Consider the following 22,721-nt stretch of genomic DNA (forward strand, 5'->3'; position numbering starts at 1 on the left):
TCTAAACATGTATACTTATCTCACAACTGTAACACTGCTGATATAGTCGAGATCTACCGAAGACAGGCTTTGACCCTGCTTTTGTGACTGATTTGCTGCGTGGTACTGCATTATGCTTAAGGGACAGGAATATAAAAAAAAGAAATCTGAAAGCAAAACTTATAAAAAGTCTTGAATAAAATCTCAGACAGTTTTAAAATTACTCAAAACTGAAGCATTCAGTGGACTGTTTCAATACAAGCTGAAAATAAAGCAACATTAATTGATTTTTATTATCCAAACTATGAGAAGAGCAAAAAGCAAAAGGTGAAGCTGGAAATGTCCAAAGCCAGCTAGGAATCTAAATACATAGTTTGTATTAAGTTAAAATTAACCTCAAAGTAAGGTTAAGTAAATCAGATTTTAGTAAATTTTAAGTTTTAGGATAATTTGATGTTTTGATTCTGTCTATGTACCAATGAAAACAGTGCGGTCTAAGCAATGGTCAAACATTTTAATTGCATCCGGCTCCTTATGAGACAATTTAGACTGTTTCTGCCTGCCTAATCTGATAAAATTAGTACCTAAGGTCACGGGACAGGTGAATTTGCAAAGTCCGCTGTAAAGTAGCAATGAGGCAGTCCATGCAGTGCAAGAGAAATAAGTTGCCAGAAGCCTAGTGATCCTGTTCTACTTACCTAAAAAGCTTGTTAGTATCTTTAAATGGCAGTCATAGTTCAATAGAATTTTCCAGAGTATTTGGGATTCTTCATTTTGTTTAAATAGGAAAATGCAAAGCCTAGAGAGATAAAGATTATTAGTTTAGTCACTAGCATCCCACCTACTCTGTGTATTCTTTCCTTGGAAATGGCAAATTATTTCAACTTAATGGTTAACTCCCCCAAAAAATCATCCTCAGTTAGCACAAAGCCTTGTATTGACAAAAATAGGATGACATAGCCTGTTTGAACAAACATGTTTGGCACCGATTCCTGGAACTAGCTAAACTTTGCAGACCACTACAAAAAATTAGTTCTTCAGCTGAATAAACTGCCATTAATACCTAAGAGTACAAATGTAGGAACAGATATGAGGGGCAACCCAGCAAACCTCTATCACCTACAAATTGATACAGCAAAGCAGCAGGCTCTTGCACCGAGAATCCAAATCATCCATCCCCCCCTCCGGAATCAAATAGGTAGATAATATTACTATATTATCCATATGAAAATAATCACTAAGTATGTAAGCGGCAGCTTCTCAAATGTGAGCATTTAGAACTTTCCCCAAAAGACTATGCTTATATTAAGAATTTAATTTGATTAATATTTCTTAATTATCCGAAGCTGCTCTTTGTTCTTTAGTCAACTAAAAAAAATGCTAACTTCCTCTGTTGCCTCCTACAAAACGTTTTACCAGGTGCTCCATTTGTTTAACACTTTTTTTTTGCGTGCTGACACTTGAAAAATATATGTGTCCCTTTACTCATAATTCTGAGACTGTAATTTCTAGAGCTACTTCTATAATGACTACGAACAATGCGTGATGAAACCAAGAAGCGATGCTACTATCAGGGGGCGTTACTTGTGCAGGGGTCTTCAGACAGGGAATCTGTCAGTGCTTGATCTAACTTGGGAGTCAGCCCTACCTTGAGCAGGATGTTGGACTAGCTGACCTCCAATTCTTTCTGCCCTAAATTTTCCATGATGCTAAATACAGGTTCCTACCGAAGGTCTTTAATTCCCAGGAACTCAGCACCGCGTTCTGCTGGGCCTCTAAAGCAGTGATGTGCTTTGGTTACTGCTTGGGATCCACTCTCACAAATACCTAAGTGAACGCGTCATTCTGTGCGCTCACAGCCTGGCCTTGAGCAGGGGGGCTGGTCACCAGTTCTTGTCATGCAGGGACTTGGAAGGACCAGTGTTTCGGAGGTTTTGGGCCCTCCGGTTCCACCTGCAGGCTTGGGGAAGCTGTGGGCGCTCAGTGCCTTTGGAACTTAAACTTCTACCAACATATTAAAGAAAGATGTGCAATGTTGGATTTTAGGCTCCACAATCTGTTCAGGTTTTTAAGTACCTAGGGTACCTTAGTGTGGTTTCCAAAATTGTGTACAAATCTTTTGAAGCCCCATTTTTATTTAAGGATTTTTTTTTTGCACAAACATCCATACATGTATATATAAATGATGTCTGCTGTTTACTAAAATGACTGGATGCAGTTTAGTTCATGCATGTGAATTTTTTTTGTCCCTGCAATATTAGTAAGAAACTAGATGTGTAGTTTTAAGGACTACTTAGCTAATTTGTCTCTGTTCTCAGTAAATGAATTTTTCTATAGGAAAGTAATTGGATTCTTCTTCATTCTGATTTTTCTTAGCAGTATACGGCAAAAAACCCAGTGAAGTCTGACCACAAAATTATTTCTGAAAATGAATGAAACAATTTAGTCCTGCTATTAGGTTCCATCTCTCTATTTGCCAAATTAAGGCAGGTGTTTAGCTGAGACGATGTTTTTGGAATTAGTAAGGTTGGTGGCATCAGCCTTGAGTTGTCTCCTGTAGCTTGCTCTCCTTGCTTGTTTAAATAACACACATATCCTATCCACAGAAACTTGCACAAATATTTTGTTTCTAAATAATTGGGAGGCATTTTTAATGATGAGCAGTCAGTAACGCTTAGTTAATGCTAGGGATTTTTTAATAAGACGTGCAGGGAAGTGATGGAAATAATGAAAGCTTTTTTTTTTTTGTCAGTTAATACATAGTGGTTGAAATTGATTTAGTGAGATAGAATAAGATATTGTAGCCTATTTTATTTAGCTTTTTTTATTTAGTATTTAGTTAAATCAACAAAGTCTTTGCTTTGATTTTTAGTAGATTACATCCTTTATATTCAGATGAACTTATTTTTGTTATGGTTTTGAGAGACTGCTTTTAATGCAGTTAATTTATACTCAATGTAAATGCTCCAATGATATTTTCTGCTTTATTGGGTGAAAAGAAAAATGTTATGTTCAGGGTGTTACCACAGATAACAATGAAATACTTATCTCTGATTTTCTTTTCATGGCGTTTCAAAATTAATGTATCAGTTTAACTGCGATTAATGTAACTTCACAAAATTATCTCTGTAGCTATGTACTTAGTTGTCTGATGCATGTAGACACAGACGTATATATATTTACTTATGGTTGATAATAGAAAAATGAGGTGAACAGAAAAAAAGAGATGGAAGATTCACTTATTAAAACATCAGGCTGGTGTGGCCTATTTGCCTCAATCCCTTTAAAATCTAGGCAGATGCAAAAAGCAGTTTATGGGATGATTATCTGCATAGTCCGTAAGGCACTCCTCATACCGTCTTAAATTAAGAAAGATAGTTAATGGCTCCTCCCAGATTACCGTCACGAATCCAATTAACTACAGGAAATACCGTGGCAACATCATTCAGCTTCTCTTCTGTAAAATGTGAATTCCTTACAACATATTTCTTTTTGGTCGATACTGCAACAATGAAGGGATCAACAATCACTCATTCTTTTTGCAGGGTAACAGGTAAGGTGTTAAATAGAAATTACTGAAACTCTATTAAAACTCATGTAAATTTACTATGGGTTTTGACTATATGAGATTTAAAAATAATTCCTCTAACTTGCAGAGTTCATTTTTAAACTTTTCCACTTCTGAATGCTGTTAAAATGCATTACTGACAATATTTCATTCTTCTGTATGTAGTCAGTCTTACAAGTCTGATAGTCTCTTAGTAAACATGATATTCATGATCAAGAGTATCTGAGTCACTAGTTTTGTTTGTAGAACAGTTAATATATTCATTTTACACCATCTCCTTTATAATTCTCAATAGTAATTACTGGCTGCCAGCCTGTTCAAGGTAGTTTAAAATAACTTCTGTTAACTATTGGGTTCACACTACCACTGAAAGCTGACGTGACTTAAATAAAATGAATCAAGTCAATTGGTAGACCTGTCCATCAGTTTAGCTTGCAGTTTCTTGCTATTTATGTAAAAAAATCTATGAATAGCAAATACTGAATCACCAGACCAACACCTACATAATCTTCTAATGAATTATATTCTTTTGTCTCTTTTGTACGTGAAAGCAGTTACAGTCCTTTGTAAATATCAAACTTAATGATTAAATGACATTCACCTTTTACTAAAACAGATGGGGAATATTTTTTTCCCAAAGGGGGAAAAACACATGCAGAAATAACAAATCAGTTCTGGTTGTGGTCCCAGTGAAATCACTGGAGTTTTACAACAGCTGTAGTATTTTTCTGCTGTGTAAATTACATATAACTAAACTGTACCAAAAATTATTTAAATTATTACCTTGTCTTCTCTCTGTCCTATATCTATGTGTTTATTTTCTTTTTCCATTTTTTTGGTGTTTGCTTATAGGTAGTAAACATTTCAAATTTCAAATAAGCCTAGGGAATTGAGGTGTGTGCCTACTGAAATACGCTCAATGCTAAAACTGCCTTCAAGACTTTTGTTAATTGTAGCTTAAGTATTTGTGAAATATCTACTATCAGCGAGCTTTTTTACTGATATATGCATTAGAACAACCACCTTTGCATTTTGTTTCATTATTCATAATAATCAAGTTTAACAAAAAACAGTTATCTACAATTTTTACAAAACTTTAGAAATAAATGCTCTGTTATTCCTGGCAATGTTAAAATTAGATAGTGTGTTGCAATTTAAAACACGATTTCATTTACCAGTGCTTGCTGTAGAAGTGACTAACTATGTCTCAGCAAATCTAGAAGATTTTTCTGTTAAAAACTCTCATGATCTGCCAATCTTAAAACATCAGATTTAAAGCCTGAATTTAGAGACCAAGTTATAATTTAGTAGCTCTTAACCACTTCATTAAATATAAACAGTCCTCCTTACACTGTCATATTTTTGCTTAGTCTTAGTTATCTATCTAAAACATCTTAATTAGTGCAGTTTACAGAACTTTGCGTTGTGGCAATGAAACTTTATCCCATATGATCTTATATTTAGACAAATACCCTGTTGACTTCTGCGGGACTGCTCACAAAAGCAAAGCTTCTCAGGAAGATAAGTACTGTAGAATCAGGCCTTGGAGTAAATTTTAGAGGTGTTACCTGAGTGCCCCTACCTGCATCTGTAGTTGACTATGGTCCTTTAAAAATTTGGCTGCCGGGTAGTTACTTACATGTGACTGCAAGAAGGAGAGAACAAATTCACTTTAGAAGACAAGAAAATAGTAAAAACAACCTCAAAATTTTATGTGACAGGCATAAACGTAAGCATTTGCCTATATTGTATGAATATATTTGAGGTTTAAAATAGCTTTTCTTATACACTGATATTTTAAAATTGAAAGCTTATCCAAGATTTTTTCATGTTAATACATAAAAGTAGTCTTTTGAAATGTGTGGTCTGCTGTCCTATTTTGTTTACCAAATCCACACGGATCTGGAGAGATGGGACCTCGCTATTAGTAGATAGTTCACAGAAATGCAGTGGGGAGCTTTACATGGGATTACTGTTTGTGCTGGCAGCTGAACTGCCCCAACTGGAATCGTTCCAGTCTAGAATGCAAGCTCTTCTCTCTGTTTTGAAAACGTGTTGTGAAGCAAAAGATAGTAATTGCATCTATTAAATAACCATCTTAATTGCCAAGGTAGAGTGAGACCAGCATCTTCTTGTCTCACCACTTTTTGGCTATATAATTGTTTTCTGGCTGCTAAAACATTAGACATTGCTCCTTTCTCTCATTTCATTCTGGAGCAAAAATTCAGCCCAGTGACTGGAAGCCACCAATTTCCAGATCCTGAAATACTAAAAGGGAATCTTCCTTGTTACAACGCAGAGTGACACCTAAGCCAGTTGCTAATTTGCTAACCCCATTGCTAGTTTGCTGAGTCCATCCCGCAGCCTGCTCGTGTGAACCTGTGAAGTATGCCTCCTTAATGCTCTTCCTTTGTAAGTCTGCCCACCAGTTAGTTGCAGAACCTGCTTCGTTGTGGATCCCTGGTCTCCCAGTTGTCCTACTTGCTGCATGGCACTTTACTACTCAACCTGTAATATTACAAAGAGAACTGCTTTTATCCCAGAGGAAGTGGATGTGGACAAGAGGCTGCGTCACTCCTTAAAAGAAAGTGGAAGCACAGAGTGATCTCACCTGTGACAGCGCAGTGTGCCTATACTATTTCCTCTGCAAGAAAGTAACCTCTCTGCATGTGTGAAGCAGCGAGTAGGACTTGACAGCTGTCATGTTACCAAATGCAACAAGTGAATCAACGGTGCAATCAACAGGAAACAAAAAATATTATACCCTTTCTGTTAGGAATTGGTCTGCTCAAAAGTGGAAAAAACCCCCCACCTCAAAAATACATACAGACATCAAAACAAGTATGAAGTCCACACCTGGAGGGGACCTCCTGAACTATCCCCCTTAGTGCTTGACATCTGATGGTGTATCGTGATTTCAAGAGACCCTTGTCTCCTTGGGCAATGTGGTACTGCTATTTACTTCAGTCAAACCAACCACACAGACATTATTTCTACTATGTTTTGGTTTCATTAGCTATGTGGTTTATGCACGCTTAATGACATTGCTTTCTGTGATAAAACATAAGGAGATGGAACACCACCTGAGACACCGTTCCATTTCTTGAATTGGGAAACAGGGATTAAAAGACCAGCTTCTTTGCTGTCATGGCAATAGAAATGCATGTCAGAGATAACGGAGCGGATCTGATTAAGGTGGTATCATGATTGCCACAAGGCACGTGACTCAGTTCCCTCAGACAGCTAATGAGGACCGTGACCTGGAATAGCGCTCTAGGCTTGTTTTTTCCTCCAGCACCTATCAAGTGTTCATGTGATGAACAAAATGCAGAAGATGACCTTTTAAAAACTAAGAATACCTGGTACGTAGAAGAATCAGGAGAGAGTTGTTTCTTTTACCCAAGTACTATTTTTACTTTTAACACTCTTTTTTCTGTGCAGGAATGTAATACCCCTCTCTAGTAACATCAACACTGAAATAGTACTTCCTATCCCAAATTACAACATTTTACATCTGTTCGAGGGAGTGCAATATAACTCTGTAAAGTGATTTGTCACAATCTTACTTGACTTTTTTTCAGAAATAAATGTAAGGGAATTGCTCACATTGATCACACAGTGCCATTTAAAACACCTATCAGGAAGTCAATTTAGCAAACTGAAAGGCATGCAGACAAAATATTTATGTCAATTCGAACTGCCTCGTTATACAGAATAGAAAATACGGCTTTGAGGGAGGTCTAATTTGTTGCACAGCAAATAAACACATTGTTTGCCTTTGCCATTTAGAACAATCTTGCTAGTATTTTGTAATACTGTAGGTATATTACCTTCTGCAATAATCTCCATCTCTTCCTTTTTCAGTTAAAAATCCTTGTCAGCCTGAATTCTGGTTTAAAAAAAAAAAAAAAGAAAAATAGTTTTAGATGATAGAAATGTCTCCGATATTTCATCTAATTTTTTCTAACACTTGAGTACAAGGAAACAGGAAAACTAGATAGTCATAATGGTGGTGATTCTGCTGCCCATATGATGAGACATGTCTTTTTCAAATGCTTGTATGTTATCTGGACAAGCTATTAAGATTTTTTAAGAGAACTTTCTGAGAAATAGAAACCAACAATTTTTGTTAATTCAACTCTATTAACTCTAAAAAGAATTTCTGGGGATAAAATCAAGTTATTGCTTTAGCTACAAAGTTTCCTCTGATCATGAAAGCCATCCCTTACTGATTTCAAAGTCCACTGGAAAAAAAAAAGGTTTTGGAGCTTCTCCAAATAGAATGCAATTATATGCAAGTATTCCTGCCTATTTATTAAAGGATTTACTTTTAAAAGTGCAGAGTCAGATGGTCAAGTAGCTGAGTAGAAAACGCTCCAGATACTCTTTAATCTTTATTAAGATTCATCTTAATTCATATTAATATATTTACATTAGAAATGCATTTCTGAGCATCACTGAAGTTTCAAAAGGCCTTTTGGCTTTCACAAACAAGTGTATTTCTCATCTTTTTGAGGCGACTGATGCAGCAGTATTAAAGGGTTATTAATGTGTATGTGTATTCTGTTCCTACCTTTAAGCATCTTGAAAAGGACAGAGTTGCACTAGGTGGCTTTGTGGAATAAAGTCCACTAGCATTGTTGGAAGAATAATTTATTCAAATATGTGGTACATAATGTAATATCTGAATGAATGAAATTCTATTTGAATCTATTTAAATATTTACTTTAAAAATAATTATGCAGAATTATAGATAAAAGGTGGACGATGAACAGCAAACAGTTAACACCACACTTCAACACAGTAGAGGACTGTTACACCACCTAATCCCCGCAATGCTATCTTTTTTTTTTTTTTAGCAAATCTCTCTTTTAAAACAGTATTTATGCTGCTGTATCCTAATACTGGTTTTGCAGAATTTGGGACCTATTTGTCTATTTAGTAAAATTTCTATAGTTATACATAGAGCAGAGACGTACTTAGTTTGGTATAAAAAAATGCTTTTTTGTTATACTTGCAGCTATTTTCCTACAGAGATAAGAGAACGAGAATGGTAATCTTATACTGGGTAAGAATTTCCACTCAAGATGGAAGTGGTTTATTTAAACATCACAATGACTGATTAATATGTTCATATTTACAGCTTTCCTTTAGCTTTCTGTCAGATAGAAGGTCTTCAGAGCAGGACTTACCTTGTATTAGAAATTATATTTGCTGCACACAAAAAAGAAAGTACAGTCCATGTCTGACTGCCCAAATCTTAAGCCTTAGATAACTCTATAACCAGGTGCCAGGTAGTCAGCTTTATTTTGCATTTTTGAGCTTCTGTTATAGATTTTCAGTGAACGTATTACTGTTTCAACAGGTACTGCAATGGCTGCAGGAGTTTTGCTGCAAAATGAACTACCGTATTCTTCGTTGCTAGAGAGCAGTCTATATCTTGCAAATATGAGTTCAGGTAATAATTTTTCTCTGATATGCCATTCATAAAAAGTGCTTAGAGAAATTCTGTGGGGGGGGGAAATTCCATAGAAAATTAAAAAACCAGAAATATTATCCCCAATTATAAACATAAAATGTCTATAAGAAAACCAAACCATTACCTTATCATCACCATGATGTGTTAATATGTTGAGTTTTTCTGTAACTTTCATATTGTTAGATCTCTTAATTGAAGAAATTGTGTGATTTTTGTGTTCAGAAACTGCCTAGCTCTCTGAAAATACAAACACGTCTTCAACAAAACTCCCCTTTCTAATAAAGTATTTAAACTCTTATAGGATGTAATTCTTTCTTACTATTTTGGGTGAGTACTCGCAAATCCTACTAAATTCAGTAGGAAAATAATGCTGTGCAGCGTTTTATTTGGCTCATTTCTGGCTCCACTATCATTTGATATATACTGAAGAAAAGTTTCTGGGAAGAGAAAGAGAAAAAGAATTAAATATAAGAAAGCAATATAATTAATTAGAAAACATTTTTCATGTTTCTTGGATATAGGTAGCACTTGAAATAGCCTTTTTCATCTCCTTTCTCTTTCACTCAACCCCCAAATAAAAGCATGTTTAAGTATTTCCTTACCTCTTGATATCAGCTTTATTGTTGAATTAGAATAGTGAGAGTTTTGAGACAACAGCTAACAGAGTCAGCTTTAACATTCTCCTTTTCTCATACGACATCACTACTGATGTTCCAGGCCTGGTATCTACAGCAAACCTTACCATGTCTCCTCAAGAGCTGGGGTGTAGTATTCAAAATTCAGTCACTCAATTCCTCTTCAACCTAGAAGAAACAGTAGATTTTTGCCTGAATTTTTATCGGAAGAAAAAAAAATTTCTCTTATGCAAGTTCCTCTGTAAGAGTTACTGTTTTTGTAATACAAAAAGAAACACAGACTGAAGATAGTATGTATCTTTAGGAAAATGCAATGGGATTAATTTGCTTATTGAACAAAGTTATGGTGGGTTTTATTGATTTCCCAATCTTTCTCTTTAACATGCAGTCTAATGCACAGACAATGGGATGACAAAAATTTTTTTAGCATCGCTATAGTCTGTTCTCCACATAGTTGCATGAGAATTTTGTGCTTTTGAGAGTGTTGCAATCTTTCTGGCCGGCTCATTCTCCTTCTTAACACACTGGAAGTAAAGTGGGAGGCAATTTGCCACCTAATATCTACCTTCAAAACCCTGAAGAACTCATCTCCTCCCCATAACCTGCTTTATCTCGGTCTGTAGGGCTAACAGCTTTGGTTAATAAAAAAGCTGTGCCCTGAAAAAAAAAAAGCCTTTTGTTTTGTATAACAACTTGTGTTTTGTTAGAAGATATGAATGGTCCAGAGCGAACAGTCTACAATTCATCATGTACTGAACCATTTCAGTAGGAACACACTAATCCCAATCATTACAGAGCTAATGATGCATTTTGGAGCAACTAAGTGGAGGAGGCGAGGTGGTTATGGAATGTTAAACCAAGAGGTGGGGGAGTATAATGTATTTACTTACAGATTTCTTAGGAAGCAGAGCCTCCAGCTACATTTTGGTTGTTCTTTTGAATCTAGTATTTTGTGTCTTAGCGAGTTCTGAATGCATGTTATTTACAACTAACTAAATACTCACATTGTTTATGGAAAATGTTTTGGTTGTTCCCAGTCCGTTTTCAAAATTGTCTACTTGAAATGCAACTATTTTCATCAAGCAGTGGAACAGTGTGTCCCAAACAGACTCGATTCCTATAGAAGGGAGCAGCCCCAAGGATAGCTGGCAGCAGCGCCTTCATTGTTAGTTACTATGGAGACAGCTCAGCCCATGCTGACTAGCTGCTGGAGCATACAGAGGGATGCACAGCTCTCCGCAACTTCAGTGCGGAGCAACTCGGATTTCCTATCAGTGCGTCCTCAGCAGCCTTCCTAGACAGTAGCTGGGGCTGGTCAGTCATGCAGGGTTCACCCCGAAGGCGTTCGGCAGTGAGTATTTTTAGCAACTTTTTCCAGGGTCGGAGGCATTCTTCCTCCGATCCCCTTCTTCGCATAATCCAGAGGCGCCGGAGCTCAGTTGTAGAGGTACTCTCATCATCGACTCACCGGGTTATGGTGGCCGTATCGTCTCTGAGCCCTGAGGAGCTGGATGCAACTTTTCCTGAAAAAAAAAGTAAAGTACTTTTCATTAAGACTGTTGGCAGTTCTGGGTATTTTCTTGGTATTAAATCTATATGCTTTTGTTCTGTTAACTATATTTTTTATATATGCATTAAATACTGGGTTTTAAATTTTTTTCCTGTATTTTATATCTTGTTCACTGACTCCTTATTCAAGGATTAATATACGCTTTTCACTCTAACAGCTCAGTTATAAAGAACAGATTAAATCGAAGCACATGTTCACACATACACCAAGTATATGGCTAAGTATTTTCAGTTTCAGGTAGAAGAGGACCGTGACACTCTTTTCTGCAAAGGATATCACACACCTCTAACTTCACCTGAAAAAACAGAGTTACTGTGAGAAAAAGCAACTTCTGCAGTAATGCAAGCAATTTTTTCCCCTCAGAATCCTTACTTCAAGCCTGTGTTGAAAAATGAGCCTTAAATATATATTCCATATATTTATGCAATTTGAGGTTGAACTGATACTTTTGAGGTGGAGATGAATTTCTAAGCTTCCTTACTAAATCTATTTTTGCCTGTGTTCTAGGAAGTTCGAGGCGTCCGACAGCAAAATACACTAAAGTAGGGGAGCGTCTTCGCCATGTCATTCCTGGTCACATGCAGTGCTCAATGGCATGTGGTGGACGTGCTTGCAAGTATGAAAATCCGGCTCGATGGAGTGACCAGGAGCAAGCCATTAAAGGGCTCTACTCTTCTTGGTAATAAGCAATGTTTACTCTCACTAAATGTAACTGCATCGATTGTATTTTCTTTAAATCAGCTACTGCTAAGTTAAGTATATAAAACATAATGATAGCTTGATTCAGAATTACAACATAACAGTAAACATAATGGCCATTGTACATAGCCCAGTAAAGATGATGAAAGATTTCTGTTGACTTACAATAAGTTTGGTTCAGACCCAAAAGAATAAATAATACCTATTTGTCATGAATTATAAAAAACCTATTCTGGGTTACAGACATTCTTGCTAAGGTTTAAAATGCAAATTAATTAAAATGTGTTCATAATAGAATTTAAAAGTAAAAACATTTACTGAAGATGAAATAATGTAAGGTACGTGTTCAAAAGCATATTCATATGCAGTAATAGTCACATGAAATGTATCTTTACATTCTTACTGATCTTTTTGTAACAGCAAATGCTATTCAGAAGCATACAAACCTTAAAGAGATCTGAGTACAGATTTCTGTTCAAAGGAATTTTTTAATATGTTCATTGGCCTGGCATTTAAACAGCTCCAGTAATGGTCTTTTGATATGTTGTATCTGTATCAGCTTAACAAGATTTATCATTAACACTATATGATAGTAGAATTTTTTGAAAAATCATTTCTAGTTAATCAGCAAGGTATTTCTGTCTTTCTTGACTATAACATAGTATTCTTATTTTGGTAGATTCATACCCAGGAAATTATTAATAACAACATTATTATCTACTTTTCTAATTTCTCAGGATAACAGATAACATACTGGCTATGGCTCGACCCTCAACAGAATTAATTGAAAAGTACAACATTATTGAACAGTTTGAAAGGTAACAAATTTAGTCATTATTTATTGTAGGTATTACTAGTGTAATTCCTGATCCATTTTCTCTTTCAATGTAGATTTGGATTGTTGATAAAGATCCTTTCATTTTAACGATATACAGGTAAAGATTTATTCTGCACTAAGAACAAATGTGTGTTTCAGAAAATAAGGGATAATGAGATTTTGGCTGCATATAATACTTTGACTCATCTATTCCTTCCTTAAGATGTGGCATAAAAACCATAATTAACCTTCAGCGTCCTGGGGAGCATGCGAGCTGTGGGAATCCACTGGAACAAGAAAGCGGCTTCACCTACCTTCCTGAAGCTTTTATGGAGGCTGGAAGTAAGTTCACTCCTGCTGCTGTTCCTCATTAATTATTGATTTTGGCACTTAAAGGTATTTTTACTTGAATTCTTGTGTGTTAAAAGCAGCTATGTAAGAAACGTTGCATAAAGTGGGATGTAAACATGAAACTTGGCAAATATAATCAAGAGTGAATAACACATTATTGAAGATAGTATATATGTAAAGTGAGATGGAGGGTTTGTGTTCAGGTGTTTAGAATAAAGAAAGGATAACAGCTAGTTAATTTTTTCTTCTGAGTTCACAAATATATAGAACATTAATGGTGTTTCAAATTCTGGTGCAATTCATGTTTTCTTATCTAGACTATAAGAGATTATTTCATTTGAGGACATTTGTATTAACAGTATTTTTTAATTTTCATATTATGGTGAGATGAGAAAAAGTGCCTCTCTGTAAGAAACAGCTTTTGACTGAAGAAGTGCTTTTATTTCTAAAAAGAAAAAATTACCCTCTACCTATATATAGCTCAGTAATTTTTGTATGAATCAGTCAGTTTTGTTACACCTTTTACATTCTAGCTGAAATTTAGTTTGACAAATCTTTGCTAGCTTCATGTATTTATCAAATTTCAATAGCAAGCATACACTGAAATGGGAAAATAATCTCTTGCAAACAATATGTAGTCAGATTCTAAGATCCATTATGCAATTTTAGTACTATCATTTACTATTAGTCATCTCTCTTCTGCATATAGTACTGAAAATTTCACATTTGGTATGGCAGAAAATAACTCTTTCTCTTTTTATTTTAGTTTACTTTTATAATTTTGGATGGAAGGATTATGGAGTGGCATCTCTCACTACTATACTTGATATGGTAAAAGTCATGGCTTTCGCCTTGCAGGAAGGGAGGGTAGCTGTTCATTGTCACGCAGGACTTGGTCGGACAGGTATGTGCTCTATGCAAGATCAACAGAATTGTTTTTCTAAAATTGCAAAATAGTCTCTGGTTATAAATTATTAATAATTTGTTAGATTCTATATCATTGCAAGATGTACATCTATAAAATGGTTAAAAATGCTAAACAAATTTGTGAAAATTATCTGAATGGCTACAAGAGATCAGTTTTAAAAACAGAAACTTGTAAGGTTAGAAAATTTTTGAATCAGTATAATAATTCCCTGTTACATTCAAATGGGACAAGCTTCTTTTTGATGGCAAAAATTCACCTAGTACACTTTCATTGTCCAGTATTTATTACATGTTTACAAACCTGCCACTCATTCTTAGATCAGGTAGATTTGGTGGAGCAGCTAAAATTTCATTTACTTGTTTCAAGACCTTTTTGCCCATGTCCTTTCTGTAGAAGCCACCATTGCTCCTGTGTTCAGAAGTGATGGGACTCCTAGAGATGCTGTGGTGAGAAACTAGCTCTCACTGAAAGTGCAGTGAGAATGGGTTTACTATCTTGTGGTCCAACAAACGCAACTACACTTAGGTAACAGCATCGCGTAATAGAGGGCATAAAGTCTGTATCTCTACCTATATTAATTTTTATCCTATAGTTCCACTGAGTATTTGTTTTAATCTGACAGTTCTTCAACTAATGCTTGTCTTTATATTTTCCAGGTGTTCTAATAGCTTGCTACTTAGTTTTTGCAACAAGGATGAGTGCTGATCAAGCAATTCTTTTTGTCAGAGCAAAAAGGCCTAATTCTATTCAGACTAGAGGGCAGTTATTATGCATCAGAGAATTCACTCAGTTTTTGGTTCCTCTGAGAAATGTATTTGCATGCTGTGAGCCCAAGGCACACACGGTGACACTGTCCCAGTACCTGACCCGTCAGAGACATCTGCTCCATGGTTATGAGAGTAGGCATCTCAAACACGTGCCAAAACTTATTCATCTGGTTTGCAAATTGTTGCTAGACTTGGCTGAAAACAGACAAGTGATAGAGGCAGAATTGTTAGATATACCAGATCTCTCAGCTGAAATTGAAAAGACTGTTTCTCAGTTGGTGTCCACACAGCTAGATAGAGAATTCGCAAGGCAGGACAGTGATACATCGGACTCCTCCCATACCCACTCGTCCACTTTCGCGACCCAGCATTCTCTTTTCTCCCTGGGACATGAATGTGATGCTCTTTGGAAAAGAAGGAATGTCGAATGCCTTCAGCCTCTTACTCATCTGAAAAGGCGTCTAAGCTATAGTGAGTCAGATTTAAGGAAAACTGAGTTTCTTTTAGAACAAGGAGAAACTGCATGGACAGTACCTGCTCAGATATTACTGTGCAACAAACTTAAGCAGAACAGTGGTGAGGAATGTTCTGCCACAGGTGAACAAAAGCCACAGTTGGATTTAAACAAAGAAACGTTAGTGCGTAATACATGTATGTTCTGGAGTCAAGGTAAATTTAATTTGGATGGACAAAGAGATGGATCCTCACTTTATCACAGAAGGAACTCTATTAAAGAAGTACAACGCAGCAGAACGTTTTCTTCAGGTCTAGCATCTGTCCACAATACCAGGGAACCTGGAACGCCAACGCATAATTTTACCAATGAGATTGGTCATAGAAAAGACCGCAAGGCTAATATGTATAGCGGAAGAGTCTATGTCTCCGAGGACTCTGATTCTTCTTCTTCTTCTAAAGTGAACTTTTCCATTGGATATGAAAGCCAAGGTAGCAAAGATGTGTCAGAGGCTATTCCACACATTGTTCTGCAGTCAGAATTAAGTTTGGAAGCCCGAAGAGTTTTGGCAGCAAAAGCACTTGCAGATATAAATGAATTTCTGGGAGAGGATGAAGTGAAGCAGAAGGTAGAAATGTGGCAGGTAATTTTAAACTTGATTCAATGTTATGGGCTCTGCATATTTCACCTAGGTTAATTCCTAGAATGGCAAAAATGCCACCATGTGCTTTGAAGTGGCACACTGGGGCACCAGTTTATCCTGTGGTTCAGTAAATGATTGTATTTGTCAGTTATGGGCCAGTTCTTTCAAAAGCAAGTAAAATGCACCTTCAAATGTTGGTCTCTGGCAGGAGATTAGAACATTGTTTCTGGTTGTGTTAATTCATTTTACTAACTAATGAGAATTGATGCAATTATCTGTGGTTGTAACTTGGCTGCTGGCGGCATAAAAGTACTACAGATTTTAAGGTAGAGCCGTATTGTTTTCAATCAGTACTTTCTCAGAACTAATCAGAGGATTCTGTGTGTAAAAGAATTTAATAGAAACTTAACTGCTTATTCTCAAAACCAAATCCTCCTAGCAACATTTGCTTTGAAGTTGGAATCCAAAGCTGTTTTATGTATTCTAGTAGATAATTGGGAGATTCTGAGCTGTGCTGTTTGTATCATCCTTCTGTTTTAAAGAATCACTTGTATTACTGCTGATTAATGTTGATGCTTTGGAAAAAACTAGAAATATCTTTTTTGGTAACTCTTAAGTCTTTTATTTTTTTGGAACGTAAGCAGCCAAGTACTGCTACAATCAAAGAGAATGTTGGCAAAAGTAAATAGATGATGCATTTTCAGTTTTGTTTTGTTTTGTTTTTTTTTAAGAAAGAACTGAATTCTCGAGATGGAGCTTGGGATAAAATCTGTACCGAGAGAGATCCTTTTATCCTCTGTAGCTTGATGTGGTCCTGGATAGAGCAGCTGAAAGAACCTATTATATCCAAAGACGATATCGACATGCTGGCAAAAAATTGCACAGAATCACAAGATGCACTTTACTTACTGAGAAAGGTAGATATTATATATGTCAATTCATTCTTTAACTGCCAAGTACATTTTGTTAATGTGTGTTAAACTATTCATTTATGGCCCTTAGGCAAGGGAATTGCATTTTTAAACATCAACTTCAATGTCTCTAAAAATCAGAATGAGGATTATTTTGGTATTGAACAGTGTGAGTTGAAATCAATACTATGATCATGAATATTATAAGAAAAATACCAGATACTATCTTTGAACACCATTCAGTAGAAGCTCAACTTCAGCATATTTCCCTGCAAATTCTGCAGTTTGAGATCCAGAGGCAAAGATGAGAAACCTTTTCTCTGTGACTTGATGTATGGCTTTCGTTAACGTCACACCTGGCAGCTGTGCTTAATGGTTGTCATATTTGCTGTGCAAACATCGTAATCCATCAGCTTTGGAAGAGCTGGGGCAAGGAATAGGAAGAATTTGCCAATTCAAGGAATCAGAAGCCAGGCCAAATTCTTCTACATAAGTCAGAACTGTGGCCATCTGTATTCTGAAATCCCTATGAAAAACAGATACTTCTGATCCAAACTGTTTAATTGTGCTTTCCCCAAAGGGCTAGATGCAAGGTAAATAATAAAAAAAAAAAATCTCTATTCTTGATCTCTTAATTACACAAATTCATTTCCTAATTCTTTGGGAATTCTTCATAAATACTTCGGAAACAAAGAAAATAGGACAGAACTTTATGTGCAGTCAGCATCTTCATGCCATGACATTCAGAATTCTGGAGTTCATCTAAAAACATCATGTTTCTTCCTGAAGCATTCTTCCACTCTATCAGAGTTTTAACTTTCTATTTGTATTAAATAAAAAATAACTGCTTGACACCTGTTATAAATGAATGGGAAAGAAATAATAATTACAGGGTTTTTTATTTAAAAATATTAACTTTATTTTACCTTATCTTATCCTATAGTATTTCAGAATCACAGAATAGTTGTTCTAGTCCAACCGCCCTGCTCAAAATAGAGTCAACTAGAGCAGGTTGCTTGTATGACAGATGCTCCAGTCCCTTAATCATCTTTGTGGCCCCTCGCTGGAGTAGTTCTAGTATGTCGATGTCCTTGGTTGGACTCGATGATCTTAGAGGTCTTTTCCAACCTTAATGATTCTATGATTCTTTTACCAAGGAGTCCAGAGTGGGACCCAGCACTCCAGATGTGTCACATCCATTGACTGGCTGACAACTCTGTCTAATGCAGCCCAGGATGCTCTTAAGTTGCCTTTACCGCAAGGGTCTGTTAGTGGCTCATGTTCAACTTTGTATGCACTGGGACACCCAGGTTCTTTCCTGCTAATCTGCTCTCCAGCCAGTTAGCCCCCTATATGTACTGGTGCATATTTAGCTGCTCTTGCCAGAAATCCCTCAAGTTTTAATTTGATTTTCACTGTTAAGTGACCTGCCAGTGTAGAGATGTGTCTCCCTTGGAAAAGGGATGGGACAAGCAGCCACAAAGATACTGTTGCTCCCTTTATGCATCCTTGCTAGCACTGCCCAGGTGTCTTTCTGCAAGCTTCCTTTAACGGTGAAGGAGACTTAGTAGGACACAGAGAGATGCAGATCATCCTATGTTAGTTGGGGAAAGAGCCCTAAACATGCATAGTATTTTGGACTGAAAAGATCAAATCTCACGTTTTATATGCCTATTCACATGAATGCTACTGTTCGTGCAGGGGACCTTGAAAAATAAGTCTCCAGATGCATGCCTGACTTCCTAGAAATTTCCAGAGCAGTTTGTGGTACACTGCAAGAGAAGAGTTTCTCTCATCATGACTGAAATAATTATGTAGAGGCTCTTTAGGCTTGTGAAAATTCCCTCCTCAACTCCTACACCTGCAGGTTTCAATACAGGAAGGCACAGTCTGATATTTAAACAGCAGTTAACAAAAACTGAAAGTTAAATGTTTTTCATGAAAATATTTCTTCTAATGAGCTGCTCTTCCTTTTACTCACCAGGAACAGTGTCAGACTATTCTTTGTATTTTACACTGTGTGGTGAACTTGCAAATGCTACCAGCCGATGTGGAGGAGGCCTTACTTGCTCGTGCTATTAAAGCTTTCACTAAGGCAAGTAACCATTTGTCCATGACATCATATTTATTTATTTTAAATCATGAAGGGTCAATCAACAGAACAGGCCTCTGTGAGAAAAGTTACAGTAATTCCTTCACACTTAGTGTACTCATGCTTATCTATTTCAGAGTTTACATTTTATAATAATCAGCCTACATAAAGGGTAGGATACATTCTCAACAAAATTAAGTTCTGTCACTACAGCCTTAATCCTTTAGTCTCATTTTTCTATTTCTGGATCACTGCCAATTCATGGACTTCAAATTAGGGAAAAGATAATTTTTAAGTGGTAAGAATAATTAGTCACTGGGAGTAGCTTATCAAGGGCTTTCATAGATTCTGTGCTACTCGGAGTCTTTCCATCAGATTAAATAATTTTCTGAAGTTACATTGCAATTCAGTTATGTTTCGGGCGCTTAATATAGGATGTGTATAAATAACTTCTGCTTTTGGAATCATTTAATAACAGTGACAGGTTAAGCTTGCTATTGCTTGGCTCAGAGCTGCTTTCTTCTCAGGTAGCAGAACATTCATCATACTGCTTCTTAATCTCTTGTAAATCTGCAGACATGTCACCTGTTAAAATAATCATGACATTTCTCCTTCTACTAGTTTGTTTTAATATCTAGTCAGCATAAAATTGAAATACTTAGCATTAAGTACTCCATCATGAAACACGTACTTTCTTTGATAAATCTTAAAACTAATTTTTTAAAAAATGTTGGTCATCTACTTTGCATTTTGCTGTATGACATCTATTTAACAACTGAACTTACATTTCTCCCTTTTATTAGGCAAGCTTCGATTCTGAAAATGGACCGTACATTTACAATACCTTGAAAAAAGTATTTAAACAAACACTGGAAGAAAAAAGAAAAAGGCTTAAGGAAGGAACAGAGAATTCCTCTTGATTTCTGCACAGCTATGCCGAAGAATTAGATGGGCCTACCAAATTATTTTGCATTTTCCAGCTACTGTATTTTGTGCTATCTGGCATGATTTACCTAACTTTAGGTAATAGTAGTTATTAACAAAGCATTTTATTTTTTTAGAGGGAGTTTTAGTGACAATTGTTCTGTCTACACAGTTCTAAAGAACAGCTCCTGTGTGACCGTACTGTAGCATTTGGTTTCAGGTACTATGCTTTTATATTGTGAACTGTTTTCTTGTTTTCAAATGTATTTATTGATTTAGAAACCTCTGTCATTGGCAAGCAACATTATTTTCAGGTTACACGATTGCCATAAGTTCAGTGCACAAAGGTTTAATGGATTGAGTTAATGTTTATGTATTAGTTATGTTTACATTAACGTTATTTGATTTTACTTTGCAGAAAATAAATGTTGACTGAACTTATTAAACTCCTTTTCCTTTTAGAAATTTTAAAGTAAGACCAAGAGTAATAATGAACAGATCTTGAGGTCTACTATTGACAGCAGGTAATTTCTTCCTTTAGATCTCTTAAATAATTGTCACCAATGTGTTTGTAAAAGGTGTTGCAGTAGAGAAATACATTAAGTGTATTGAGTATTAAGTTATCAAGGCCTTAATTTAGACTTTTTTGGCTAAGAAAGCTTTAAAGTGTTTTTAACAGAAAATTGGTCGTGGCATTTTAAGTGCTTTGAATAAGAGTAAAATTTTACCTTATTAGCTAAACTTTTATAGATCCTATTTTAAGTGCGAAAACACTTAATTATCAAACCTTAATAAGGATATAATTCTGTCCGTAATTATGTTCAGCAAAGACTTGCATAAATAAGTGTAACATAATAATACTAAAAAATAATCAGTGAAAATCTTACCATCTGCAATACACTTTGTAGAGGCATTTTTATCTAATAAGACAGAAACAACTGGGACATCATCATAACTGCAGATTTTGATTAGGATTTGGACTGGAATGCCAGTTTGCAGGATTAACAGTTTATCCAGTTTGATATATTTAAGTAGTTAAACAAGAATCTGTCCTTTTCCAAAATATTTTTATTCGGTACTGTAAATGACTAATATTTAGAGATAAAAATAGACCAGTTTAAAATATATATAAATTATACATGCTTCAACTGTTAGATGATTATATATCAAATTCAGATCCAAACAAGTACTTTGGCAGAATCATCGCAAAGTAAGCACACTTGAAAGTAAAATATTGCTTATGAATCACATACATGAAAGCAGCTTTGTAAAGAGGCAAGGCAACATAACAAGCAGTTTAACGTTAGCCAGCATGCCTTAGCAGTCAGACTTGGGAATACTAAGATGCGTTTGCATGTGTCTTAGTTTCCCAAGAAATTATTCCAGTTTACTACAGTGAACAACTCTGAATAGCTAGCGCCAATTCCTGGTATTATACACTTGGGGTGTAGAAACCAGCTCAGTATTGTTTAAATCGGTATAATTAACAAGGACTTTCACATATCATTAGATGCAGCTAGAATAATCTTTCTGAAATTAATGTCAGGTGTTGGCATTTCAAAAATTACCTACATGCAGCCCATGTAAATGGTTATTGTAAAACTGGGTGCTTTTTTATTTAGTACATTTTTTGATTCACTGACAAATGTGGTTGCAATTATGGCCAAACTGGCCACCACATCTGATTGAACCCATCATGGGAAAAACCAATGCCATACAGGAGAAACCCCTCTGCTGCTGCAGTGCTGTCCATCTCCGTAACATTAGGACTCTTCTTCCTTGGTTCTCTCTTGCCTCAAGTCCACGAGCCAGCTCACTCCTAACTTGTAGTATAAGATATGAGTAGAAAAACATGCAAGTTACGCCCTTCATGGCCAGATGCCTCCTTCTGCAATGCCTGCTCTCATGCTCTGCCACCTCATATACCGGCACACTGCGGGAGGGCTGCTAGGCACCTATATCTGGTGTGTGGTATTTGACTGACGCTACAAGGGATTCATATACTGCAGCATCTGCCAAAAAAGCAAACTTACCCTCAGCAGCTTGGGTTAGAAAAGCTGGATTTTGCCCACAAACCAGGCCTAGATGAGTTCTAAGGTGGATTTCCGCATAATCCAAAGTTGCTGAGAATTTTCATTGAGTGAGCAGGGATGGGGGAAGGAGCTTTTTAGGTGCAGCCAGTGACTACGAGACAGTCTCCTTAAGAGTGGCCAAGGAAAGGCAGCTTCATGAGGGTTTCCTCAGCCCTTTGTTGTTCCAGCTTTCACCCCAGGGCCCTCTGCGAGGAAACAGGTACCTCCTCTTCCCCTTCTCTGGGATTTTGGCTCTCCAAATGCCAAGAATGCCTTGTGAGGCACGGCTGAAAAGCGATGCTGCACAGGTCCTGCACAGGTTGGAGTCTTGCAGTAGCCTGGGACTGAGGGAAGAGAGGTAAGGGATGTAGGAATTTGAAGCCTGGAAGAGGAGGCTGAAAGAACCTGGATAAGCCTCCATAGCAGCAACCTCTCTCGGCTGGGCTATGACTGTCAGTACAAACACACTCTCCTGTCTCCACACACTGGTGGAGAAAATGAAGAGGAGGGCCTTCAAAATGCTGGCTTTCTAACATGTGATCGTGGCAAGGTGTTAGTGTCAGATACACGAAGGCCAACTGAATTAATGTCAAGTACAGAAGAAGAAATTTGCATAACTGGAGCAGATAATGCTAAGATTTGTGGTGCACAAAGGAGACTTGAGTGGACGTGTTGGACCAGGTCCAGAGGAGGCCACAAGAATGATCATGGGGATCGAACGCCTCTCCTGTGACGGAAGGCTGAGAGTGTTGGGGTATCCCATGTGAGGAGGTCCACGGCCAGACGATCCTGCTGCAGTACATGTTCCCTCACCCCACTGGCCCTCACCAGT

The 22,721-nt window shown here is 36.6% G+C and overlaps 1 protein-coding gene across 1 annotated transcript; it reads left to right on the forward strand.

Moving 5' to 3' along the window:
• Positions 1-10,972: 10,972 nt before the first annotated feature.
• Positions 10,973-19,813, forward strand: PTPDC1 (protein tyrosine phosphatase domain containing 1). Its single transcript, XM_009572313.1, has 9 exons — positions 10,973-11,196; positions 11,739-11,910; positions 12,668-12,748; positions 12,971-13,089; positions 13,865-14,002; positions 14,683-15,890; positions 16,622-16,807; positions 18,786-18,896; positions 19,697-19,813. Exons 1-9 carry the CDS (start codon positions 10,983-10,985, stop codon positions 19,811-19,813), a joined length of 2,346 nt encoding a protein of 781 aa, XP_009570608.1. The 5' UTR covers positions 10,973-10,982.
• The last annotated feature ends 2,908 nt before the right edge of the window (positions 19,814-22,721 follow it).

This window comes from Fulmarus glacialis, unplaced genomic scaffold (assembly GCF_000690835.1).
Source record: "Fulmarus glacialis isolate BGI_N327 unplaced genomic scaffold, ASM69083v1 scaffold45712, whole genome shotgun sequence".
NCBI lineage: Eukaryota > Metazoa > Chordata > Aves > Procellariiformes > Procellariidae > Fulmarus > Fulmarus glacialis.

What these genes read in the sequence shown, in the direction of transcription:
- PTPDC1 (XM_009572313.1), top strand. Translation starts at nt 10,983, where the DNA reads ATGCAGGGTTCACCCCGAAGGCGTTCGGCAGTGAGTATTTTTAGCAAC. An exon ending in AAAGGGCTCTACTCTTCTTG is followed by an intron (nt 11,911 to 12,667) that starts GTAATAAGCAAT and finishes CTAATTTCTCAG; the next exon opens with GATAACAGATAACATACTGG. An exon ending in CACTTTACTTACTGAGAAAG is followed by an intron (nt 16,808 to 18,785) that starts GTAGATATTATA and finishes TTTACTCACCAG; the next exon opens with GAACAGTGTCAGACTATTCT.